Source organism: Camarhynchus parvulus, chromosome 3 (assembly GCF_901933205.1).
Source record: "Camarhynchus parvulus chromosome 3, STF_HiC, whole genome shotgun sequence".
NCBI lineage: Eukaryota > Metazoa > Chordata > Aves > Passeriformes > Thraupidae > Camarhynchus > Camarhynchus parvulus.
The window spans coordinates 38,249,236-38,261,242 of record NC_044573.1 but is presented as its reverse complement, the minus strand read 5'-3'; the positions used below and the strand labels follow the sequence as shown (position 1 = coordinate 38,261,242).

Genomic DNA, 12,007 nt, shown 5'->3' with positions numbered 1-12,007 from the left:
ATGCAGATTTGTCTGGTTCAGGAAGATAACATCACTGAATGTGGCAGAGCATGTGTTGCACATGCACTGCAAGCAACAGAACTGCCTTAAATAGGCAAATTAAGTCTGTGTTCTGCATGTGTAAATTAGTGGCATATCATTTGACTAAGATTAAGAGGACACTAATATTCATTCGCTCACAGTTGTGGAATATATTATTTTCCTGGGCACCACTCAATTTTGAGGGGAAATCTGTATTGCTGTAGAGAGTTCTTTCATCAGACATTGTGTATGAAATGTGTTTGCTAGAAAATCTGAGGGTTTCTACCTTTGTTGTTTAAAAGTTCATCTTAAGTGGCAAGATATGAAGAGCCTTGGACAAATATAAGCATATAGTATTTTCTGAGAGATTAAATCTATTTCCTGACTGAATTTTAATTTCCAAAGTATTGTAATTTGACTCCTTGGGGCAAATAAAAGGTTAAAAATAGTTGTCTTCATGTTTGCAGAAACAACTAACCAACTGGAGGTTTATAAAGCTGTTTTTAAGCTAATTTTGGTGTGGTTAAACTGAAAGTTGGAAACTCCTCCTGTGGCAGATGTGTTCTTGCTGTGTAGCTGTGCTCCCTGCATTTTCAGAAATACTACTCAATGTTTTAGCTCTGATATTGTACCTGTGTTTATTTATATGTGTTAAACTTACTAAAAGTGCATGAAAGTCTGTTTGCATTTGAAAGGACAAAACATTATAGTTTGTGTCCATATATATATATATATATATATATGTATATATAGTCTTGTAATCTATTTTCTTTTAGCATGTTGTGCCAGACCTCATCAGTGATATTCTTCTTTAGTTACGGCTACAAGGGTATTTTTTCCACATTGGAAAGAAGTCAATATGACTAGCATCTTTGGTATTAGAACTAGAGCTTTGATATTAGGTCTAAGTCTGCTCACTAGCTTCCTTGTAGGATGTTGGTGACATATATTTGTTAGTAAAGGCCTTTAATTCTCAGAATATGCAGTACTAACTATACCCTTACTGAATTGGAATATAAATGTAGTGTTTAGTGGTTTTAGTGTTTTCCTGTCTGAATTCTGAAATGTTTGAAACTTTGTATTTTTATTAAGTCAAGATAGAATCCCTAAATACTTTATCCTAATTTCAGTTGATTTTTAGCCTTAGAAGCTTTAAAAGATTATAAATGAAAGCCAGTCTCAGGATATTTCAATCACTTGATTAAACCATATTAGGAAAGTTTTCTACAAATATGCAAAAATCATTTGAAGTTTATATTGTTCTTCATTCAGGCTGGAAACTTCCCAGAGTGCCTAATTGTTTGGTTTGTTTCCTTTTAGATGAAACGACTCCTAAAGAAGTCAGCAGGGTAAGTGCTGCTCTCTATCCCCTCTAAAAACACGTGGCCCGCTGTTCACTTGAGATGATTTTTCCATAGACTCTGATCAAGATTTATCTCTATTCCCTGGTTATAGTGGATCTCCAGAGGAAAAAATGCTGTACAGACTGTCTAGAGAACAGTTAATAAGGAAAATAAATATTAAGAGCGCTTGATTGGCTGTAAATAAATTGAAGGGTATTTTGCATTTAGAGTTCTCCCAGTGCTATTTTCATGATCCAGTTTTAAAAAGGTACTTCATGGAAACCAGGAAGTTCATGGGACTTTGAGCATAACATCAGACTTTTTAATCAGTGTAACTGCCTCAATAAGTGGCAAGCATAGGAAGGGAAGAAAAATGCCCTATTTAATAACTCCCTTTTGAGATGTGGCATGATGCAATGAATTAAATTCTCTAATTTAAAATATTTTGTAGTGGTCTGCGTAAAATGTAATGTAAAATCCTAAAAAAACATATGCAGTAATAGACTCCCAACCCTAGCCTTACATCTGACACTGTGTCCTGCAGAATATCTGTGTGTGACTGAGGACTAATTACATGGATCTGTTAGGAGTGAGTGCCTTTGCTGTGAATGAGAAAATTTCAGTTCAGGACAATCTGTTGCCCCCAGATGGGTCCAGACATCCTGAGGGACGTCATAAGATGGGGGAGCCCTTACAACTATCCAAGGTGGAATCATAGTCCTGTTTTGGTCTCCTTCTTGAATGTCTTGCATAAACTATTTCATGTTCCCAGGAGGAGCACAGTAGTGTCAGACATATATTAAAAACAGGGCAGGTTGAAAGACTGCAAAAACTGGCTGGATGCTCTTGCACTCAGTAGAAGTCCTTTGGAAAATGCTAGAATGTGGAAGGAGCGGAGAACTAAGACTGATAGTGAAAATCTCAGTTTTATAACCCTGTGAGCGGAGGACTGGGATGAGGGGGAAGAGAAATTCACCTCATATGTGTCTACAAGAAAGAGATTTAGTGTTGCCTAAAAATGAGTTCATTCAAGTAGACATTTTCCATATACACGATGTGCCATGGACTTAAAAGGGTGTTGAGAATTTAGGTGAAAATTAGTGTGCTTTAGTAGTTAATTAGTTTTCAACATGGTTTTTGTTCAACTCTTAGTATGCTACTGTTGTGACTGTGAATACCTTTTGTTGCAATGTAGAATTATTGTTATTAGTATATCTATATATATTGTTTTGATCTCAAAATAACTAAAGATCTGCCTAAAAATCTCAGAAGCTCTAATTATGTATGTGGGAAAGTTCCTTTTAATTGTCATTAGTTTAGTAGATTAACATTTACCTAAAGCTCTGTAAAGCAGAATTACAGAATATATCTTGGTTACCACATCTGAGCTATTTAAGGCAAAGAAAACAAGTTCTGAACCCCCAAGTCTACCTTGCCAGTCACTCCCTCTGTGTCTCGGACTGGTGTCAGCCATCTCAGCCCTTCAAAGTCATATCTTGTGGCTTAGGATTTCCTAAAGATGGATGGGCTGTCACTTGAAGCCCTGGAATCAGTGGGGTGCAGATGATGCTTCAGATGTTCCTAAGTAAACATTTTCTCCCTTGTTTTTTTAGCCATCAATCATTGTGCACTTGGTATGTATGCTGAGCTGCACTACTATTTGGTTTAGCTTTTTTTAAAGTAAAATGCTTGAAGGTACTCAGGAGTACACCATGCTACAAATTAACAGATTGGTTTGTTTGCTGAATTTTTGGATAATGTCATATATAGTAATGTAGACTATTGTAATACATTCTCTTTCTTCAGCAGCAGCTCAAACTGATACCAGTTTAATTAAAATATGAACAGAAATTAGAATTTTAATTAGGAAAGTTATGTATATGAGTAATGTTTTTTAGACAAAAAGACATGTTCATGCTGACTGAAAAATTATGAGTTTTGAAGTCATTAAGTGTCACATTTTTAATTCCTGAAAACATCTGCAAGAAACAGCTTGTATCATAGGGAAGGAAAAATTAAGGTTAGTGAAAGGAAATTTATTGCAGAATTAAATCACCGATTGCTTTAGCAATACCATGTTAGCTGGAAAATGAGGTAGGAATGTATTAAAAAAAAATCTTAAATTGTTGGAAGATAATTTCATTATTTTCAAGGGTTTCGTGTCACAGTTTCACGCTTTGAAAATTTAAGAAATTTTGAGATGTAAGTTTTGAAATCCTGTTGAATAGGAACTGCATTTTGAATATATTATTTTTAGCTTCTTAGTAGAAAATTAAAATAAAGCAGCAAAATTGGCTGTTGGCACTTCATTTCAAGATTTTGAAAGATGGGGAGAGGAGAAAGTAGGAGAAAACAGGAGAAAACTTCCACATAATTTAAATTTTGAGAATTGTAGAATAGAAAAAAAGAAAAAAAATCAAAATTTATTATTTTTAATTCTGGTGTACTAATGGCAATTTTGTCAATACTTTGATGTTCAGAAATTATTTGGAAAGATTTCTTTGTTTGGCCTGATATAGCATCTGAATGGTGGTGGAGGGGAAAGATTTCCTGATTCCTGTAGACAGCTTTTGGCATAAGAGCAGCTCTGGTTACAAAATACCTCATGAGCATCTGTGACCAATGAACCTGTGAACTTTTTTCTGAATACTAGTTTCCAGTGTTTATGAAATATATGTAACTGGGGACAGAATCTCCTTTTTGCATGATGTAGTATTGGGAACATCCTTGGAAATGCTGAGTTTCTTCTGCTCACTTATTGTGCCGATGTGTATTGGCTGATCCCATCCATCCTAGCTGCACAAGTGGTTTTCTGGGCAGGGGGATTTCAAAAAGAAAACCAACTATTGAGCTACTTGGATGAAGAAAACGGAATACTTCGCTGTTTTCCTGTTTAATCTGCAAAAGAAACGAAAAGAGAGGAGTGTGAGTTTGAGCACTAAGTGCACATGTATTCATGCAAATCTAGACTAAAGATGTAGTTCTCTGACAACATTAGTGAAAACAGTGTGCTTTGGAGACATGTTCTTCTTTTCAGTTGGCAAAAATAACCCCATTCCTTCATGAACTATAGCCAGGATTCTGTTCTACGTGCTGCTAAGTTCCCCGTGATCACTGTGTGCTCTTTTGTACCTCAGGTTCTGAAGTTTAAGTGAAAATACTCAATGTTCCTGATATGATCACGGCAAAATTAGCTATTCATTTTGCTTAATAACTTTCCATTCCATGTTTACTTGAACAATACTTCCAGTGAAGTTGCCTTTTGGCAAGTACCTTTGCTTTGTAAACTCTGGCAATGCCAACAGCAATTCACTTTATAGAAGTTTACCATATAAACACCAGAAAATTATTACCTAGCAAGTGACTTGCTCATTTAGAGTACTTTATTCTTGGAAACAGAAATGATAGTTTAATCCTTTCCTTTCCCCTTTTTGGCCTTGCAGCTTTTTGGCAGCTGCCTTGGCACCATCCAGCACCCAGCACAGTATGTCACTGCCAGTCACAGAATTAGCAAGTGTGTTTTCAGTAAATAGTTGCAGTAATTGCATGTATCTTTGCTGTGTGACTGATAATAAAGGTTTGGGCTCTCCGTGACCCATTGGCAAAGCAAGCTCATTCCTTGTAGTATCTTCTTATTAAAGATAGGATTTAAATATTTTCACATCGTTCCAGAACTGAGAACAGATTAATAAAAAAGTTAGGGGAAATAGAACAAATAGAAAAATATATATTTAGCTTTTAGAAGCGTTGCAAATGGCATTGCACCTATTGTCACGAGAAGATGCTTGTATAAGCTGATGTCTTTAAAAAGAAAACCTTGTGAATACTGTGGTAGTGATAGGCAACTGTGGTAGGAAAATGAAGTTTATTTTTAATGTTGTACATGGTGTCTTTAGAGTGCTTGCAAGTCAAGTATTAGGAGGGAATGTCATTTTATAAAAAGGTTTTTAAAAAGAGGAGCAGTGTTCAGCCTTGTCAAGTTAAACTGAAGCTCATTATGCTGTTTTATTATATAATCTGGAGAGGTGATATAATTGAGATATTCATGAAGTTTTATGAGCGAGCCCTACAGTTAATAACAGATTATATGGTTACTTCTATGTAATCATAATGTTCTTTTCTCATAAGTGAGGCCTTTGCTTTTTATGATGTATTTTTTCTATTGTGGAGCAATTTATTTCAGTGTTGCCATTTGGTAACAGGGAAGGAGCTGATGGGAAGGTTGGGATGGACGTCAGTGAGGGGGGGCTATGGGGCAAGAAGCTTCTTTTAGGAAAGGTGTTCACCATCTCTCTGAGGCTTGGAATCAGCTAGATAAAAAGGCTGGGAAACGCGTGCCTTCAAAACTAGTCAGTTCTTTCTGTGCAGAGTAAGAAAGCTGATTTGCACCATAATAGGGCCTGTGCTGCCAAATGTCATCTCGTATTTTGCCTTCTTTGCTTTTGTCATGAAAGTGTTTGATGAGTGAAGAAAAAATTCATAAATACCTGCGTATGGTGCTGCAATGCTAAACTTTATTTACCATGCAAGTTCTAACCCATGTCCTTTCCAGTCAAAACAAGAAGAATAGACGTCAGACAAATGCGTGTAGGAGCAGTTTTCTCTGAGGCTATGTACAACCATTAAAATTAATCACCTCAGCTAAGACTGCACTTTATAGTTTCTTGCTTTCCAGTGTCCAAGTTTAAAGAAAACTGGTTACGCCAGCCAAACCCAGTTACCTCTTCTGATTTTTTTTTGAGATTTCTCTCCAAGCTCATTGCTCCTCTGAAAGCCATCTCTGCTCTGTAAGTTTGCTCACCACTTTCTTCAGTCCAAGGATTTCACATCCTTTGGCTCAGCATTTCCACTTCGAAACAAGCAGTTCGATTAGCCTTTTGTAAGACTGGGGGGGTTTGTGTTTTTTAATTATTTTTTTAAATGAAGTACAGATCCATATTTTTGTTGCTTCACATATCCAGTTTATACGTGTTTACAGTGTTATTTGAATGTAGTTATCTTGTGGTTATCTATGCCCCAAAATAACAAACACCAATTTCCGTGCAAGATGGGAACTAGCCATCAGTGCAGACAAACAATGCAAAATACTGCGGCCATTGAAAGACAAGGTCTAGAAAAGGTAGCAGCACACATGAACATACATGGCAAAAATGTACACAACCTATCTCACTACACATAAAAATGAATAAATGAATAAATTTTACTGTTGATTTAATTAAATAGGTTGACATTTTTTAAAAAAATTTGTCTTATTTTCCCCCTGCAGCCATTTCTTTCTTTATACCCTCTGGTTATCAGAAGTCCAATAACATTACTAAAACTAAACTGAGTTCTTACATTTAAAGAAGTAGGTGATTATTGTGATACAGGTCTGGCCTTCTTTGTTTCTACACTAGATGTCTGAATACTCATTGTGATAAAGTGTAGTGACACATGGAATGAATATTTTAAGTACTTTTAAACCAAATGTCTCCTATGGGGCTGCCTTTGTCTTCAAGGGACTAGATTTAGTCACCAGTATGTTCCTTTCTAGTTATGCATTCCTTTGTGAGGAAGAAAAAAAAAGGGAAATGTAGAAGAATATTCTTCAGTTTAAAAAAAACACCTAGTGTGTGGGTAGATAAGGTAATAGTGACAAAATTATTAAAATAAATATAGTATTTCTTTAGAAAGGATGCAAGTAATTGAGTATTGATTATCTTTCAAAAAGATAAGTTATGAATGCAACTGGAAAATTATATAGAAAAAGTCTCTTAAATCAGGATGGTAACTGTGCATATGGAATTTTTCATAATGCTACCCAAGAGAAGGAAAAGCTGACCTCTTTCAGAAAAATATTTTCATTTATTTACTTCTTTTTTGACAAGAACTTTTTTTTGAGAGTACACAAGTGTTGCTTTTGGGAAATTGTTTTTATAATTCAAGTATCAATGACCCTGAGAACTTAGGAATGTAAGACCTGTCGTTTTATACATCTGGTCAAGTATGAAAATACCTAGTGTGAAATATTTTGGATTGACATCTCAATCAAATGTTAAGTTAATTCAGACCATTAAGACTTCAAACAAGCATTCTTTTTTTTTTAATTTGGAGGGTTTTTTTAGTTCATTTTTAAATTCCTTCCCCGATGACTCCTGTTGGCAGGACTATAGTTTTATAGGAAAGAGAACTTGTGTTGGCTTGGAAGTTTATGAGGAGATTTTGGTTGGTTTTGGTTCAGCAGCTGGCCTATATTCTGTAGTATGCTGATAGAGAAGAGAGGAACTGTCAGTTTTAAAGATGACTGAAGAACCTTGGGTGAAATCCAGTCCCTGCCTCAGGACATTCTTTTGTGTAAAACGTTGCACAGAATTACTTGAATTCATTATCTGCGAGTTTTGATGCTGCCATTGACAGTTTAATTTAGGTGGTTTGAACAAGCTGGTTATCTAAAATACTAACTGATGTAACCAGATAGAGAATGGGTGTTTTTAACTCCTGGGTCTATGTACAATGACCTTGGCCTATGTTCATCCTTTATTCTTAGTGATTTCACACTGTTTAAGAACTGAGGTTCCTTACAAGAAGCCCTGTTTGCCCCAAAAGATTCTATTCCTGGTCCAGGAATTCCTTCTTACCTGGACAGCCGAGTTCATTTTTTCTTTCCTAATAATGTAATTTTGATCTCATAAAGTGTGTTTGTTGTTAGTTTTTTGAGGCTGTTTTTTGTTGCCATTTTGTGGTTTGTTTGTTTGTTTGTGTTTTGTGGTTTTGGTGAGGTTTCTTTTTTTTTTTAATAATGTCATATTGTTTGAGATGTTTCTCTTTGGTTTGTTGTTTGGTTTTTTTTTTTTTCTTTTTTGGCGTGCTTACATGTCTTTGGTTGAATATATGTCCTCAGTTTCAAGTTCCCCTCCATCTGTCTGCAGTGTGGCTCCCTGTGACACCTCTAGAGTGACTTGCAATTGGATATAACTGCTGCATTAATGAAGGCTTTTTGTTGCAACAAAGGGACTTTTTCTTTCCTGCAAAAGCATAAAATGCCTGTGGCACAGCTGCACTATGAGCATCAAAGCATGGAAATAATCTTCATTTCAGTTTTGTTTTTTTTTTTACTTTAGATATTATATTGTGTACTTGAATATTAGTTTCTCCATGTGTCTGAATTGTTTAGAATGAATACTTAAAATTCATCTTACTCTACGTTATTTCAGTATCTCCTTTTTTCAGTGTTTATGCTCCTAGCCTCCTTGTTTAGTTCTAAGGCACAAAACAATTCTTAAATTAGCTGTCATGGGTTGTTGTCTTCTATTGCACTGAAATATTCTAAAGACTAAGAACCATATATATATTTTTACATAAATCCTCTAAAAAACACCTTATTTTATATTTATGAATTTTATTATGAATATTTGTAACACAATTTCCCTGCTTAATTGTTAGTCCATTTTCATAGCTTTCAAATATACTCAGCTACTAGAAATATTATGCTGGTACGATAGTGCTAAACTAGTTTTTAGTCTAATTGAATTATTTTATGTAATGTCATTGAAATTCAGAAATTTACAGTAAGTATACCAAAATACTTATAGATGCTGAATCTTAAACAGAAGGAAATCAGCAATGGGAAAAATGAATTAAGGAAAAAGTTGATGAGCATTAATAATGTGTAAATTGCAAATTAAGAAATTCTACTTACTCCATATAATATGGTATATATGTAATAAATACTTATTTTCCACCAAGTGTGTTGAATTTTTTGAGGAGTTGCTTTCTTGAAGTAAGTTTTACACCAAATATGCACAAGTCTGTGTTAGCAACCACATTGGGTAGTGCTTGTACCAGAGTTTCCTGGTGACTTACTCAGTGTTTAAATACATGGTTTCATAAAGACTATTGCGGCTTTTCAACCAAACATAATTATGGTTATCCAATCTAAAACGCCTAGAACCTAATAAAAAAACTTTCACTGTACTGTAATGAAAGGAAAACCATTTTGCAGCATGACAGAGTGAATCTTTGTTGATGATTGATCTAAGAATTACTTAATTGTGCATCTGGACAAGCTGTGCTCATCTGGGCAGCTGTGGGTGTGCAGATGGTCAGTACCAGACGTGTGCCACGTAACGGTGTCCGGCATTGCGCAGCTGCTGTCCCTTCCGTGACACGGGTGCAGGCAGTGCTTTGCCCTGCTTACCAAACATTTACAAGCATATATGTGGCAGAGGTGAGGATAAAGGGCACACAGCTATTATATAATTACTATGCATGTTGAACTGCTGCTTGATTAGAGGGAAAGCAGTTATTCTGCCGTGGCTCATTTTGATGATGCGTTCTCTTAACGTGTTAGGTTTAACCTTTGAGGATTTGATTTAAATCCTGACTGTGTGTCACAGGCGAAAAGATGTGTATTCATTTCCAAGTTCTGAGAAGGCATTTTTCCACATGATAAAGTGCATGTGTGCTTGATTAGCTGTTGTTGCTTCAGGGTATGTGGCTACGCATACTTTTGCAGACTTGGGTTAGCACATCTGAATAGTATAGACTCTTGTTCACCATTTTCCTGCTTTACGGCTACTTATGGTTACAGATTGCAAGTATAAAAGCTCCACTTGCATGAAACTATGCTATTGTTTTCTCCTTTTGAATAATAATCATACAGGAGTAATGTGGGACACAGCAGAGGGCAGGCAGTGGAAGCTTGCCAGCTGCCATATGGTGCTAATACTGGTGGTGGCATGCTGTATTGTAAACTCAAGACCTGCAGTAGTTTATGCATTTATGCAGTGTGACCTTACATCGCTGTCAGAATGTATAACCATTGCACCATTTTACAGAAGGAATTATGAAGTGTCAGGTTTGTTACACATTGAGAATATTTGGACGGCCTAGGACTTAAATGTTCTAATATGTCCATGTGGAGCAGTAGATTAACAGATTAAGAAGAGGTCATGGCAAAGATTGTATATTCTCAGGAACCATTTTAAAGTCAAGATTAAGATCTGCTGACTTTACAAAATGTATCTAAAGTATATATCTTTACATGCTCTGTATTCCTGACATAGTGTTGTATGCATAAAAATAAGAGGGGGAGTAAAAGTTATATAATGAAATGTATCATGTAAGTTATGTGCTTAATCCATCAGTAAGTGTCACATGTAGAGGTTTACCCACATTTACAGGCAGAGAAGATATTGAGCAGTTACACGTACGCACATAAAACGCTGGAGTGGTAGTGGACTAGACTGTGATACTCTGAACATTTATGGTCTTTTCCATTGTAGTTTATATTAGTCTGATATATATTAAACTTGGCTCTGAAGTATGAATGAGCAGAAGAGTAAGCCTTGGTCTCTCAAGCAACATTAATTTGTCTAAATATCACCAGCTTAATTTTTAGTTTAAGCAATGTAATTTACTGCATCATGGAGTTCAGTAAGTAATTGACCGTATTACTTTATTCAGTTTCCACATTACCAGTTTTGGGCAGGGTAATGAATCTTTACTTAGTGCCAAGTATTGCTTCCTGTGAAATTATTGTTTGTGATGCTGTCATGCTACACATACACATGTAGTACTGTTTTTAACAGTCCTTCAGAACTTGGGAAATGGATAAACAAATGCAGCTGGGCCCCTGAAGGGAGGCTGCATCTCCTTTCCTGTGAGATTTTAACCATATCGTGCTGCTCCATCATACCAGCAATCAGCACCCCATGGCTCCCATCTAAATATTCTGATTTGTAATCTGCCAGCAGATTTGATTTGTGTCTGCCATCATCAGTTGAAACAAATGCCTATGAAGCCGCAGTGGCTGGCATGATTTTGAGTTGTGATTTTTGTCCTTCACTTGGTTGATGTTAATTGCTTCTGTATTTGAAAGGCTGAGCTTCCTAAGCTACCACCAAGCACCTGACAACTCTGGTGCTTGGCACAGTTCTGTCATTTGGCGAATCTGAAGTGGAAGATGCTAGCTAAGGCACTTGCTTGCTTCCTTTCCTGGTGGACTAGGAGCTTAAAAGGAAGGAGTTGAAGTCTACTGTGAATGTAACAGTCTGGTCAGAGAGAGAGAAAGCTAGATAAGCTTTCCCATGAATTGGTCTGAGGGAGCTGGAGAGAAAGAATTGGAAACAAAATCTTCAGGTGTTTTGTGATAAGCTGTTTTGCCCATAAAGTTGTTTATAGATGGGTGGTTTCTTAATTAACCGATGGTGATGGTGCTTTGATTAAAGAACCAATCAGGTCCACCTGTAGCGAGCTAGAGTATAAAAAGGAATGGATTTCCTAACAAAGTGAATTAGCCTTCTTCTGACTGTTTTTGGAGACTGTGTCATCTCTGACTCAATGATGACAGTCTACTTACTGGATAATTGTCATGTCTCTCATTTTCTTTAGACATTGTTCATGACCCTGGCTCAGTTTAGGTGATTATTAATTGCTGAGTGGTGTTCTCAATGTGCTTTGAACAAATGTTTAATTAACAGAGGGTGGAGTGCTGTGCCTCTTGCATAGCAGTGACCTTGCTCTTCAGGTAGCTGGATTAGGACAGCTCTACTTGGCTCAGTACTGAAATCTTAACATATTATTTTTAATGAATTTGTATGTTTTTAACCTGCAAAATGCATCTCAGTTATTCTAAAATGTTCTTCTCATCTTTGCTCCCATAG

General features: G+C 36.1%; 1 protein-coding gene across 3 annotated transcripts in view; it reads left to right on the top strand.

Moving 5' to 3' along the window:
- PDE10A (phosphodiesterase 10A) overlaps positions 1–12,007 on the top strand; it is a 166,434-nt gene that overhangs the window by 97,214 nt on the left and 57,213 nt on the right. For all 3 annotated transcript variants that reach the window (XM_030944702.1, XM_030944703.1, XM_030944705.1), the window contains exon 3: positions 1,342–1,370. In XM_030944702.1, the coding sequence (XP_030800562.1) occupies positions 1,342–1,370 (29 nt within the window). The remainder of the gene's footprint in view (positions 1–1,341; positions 1,371–12,007) is intronic.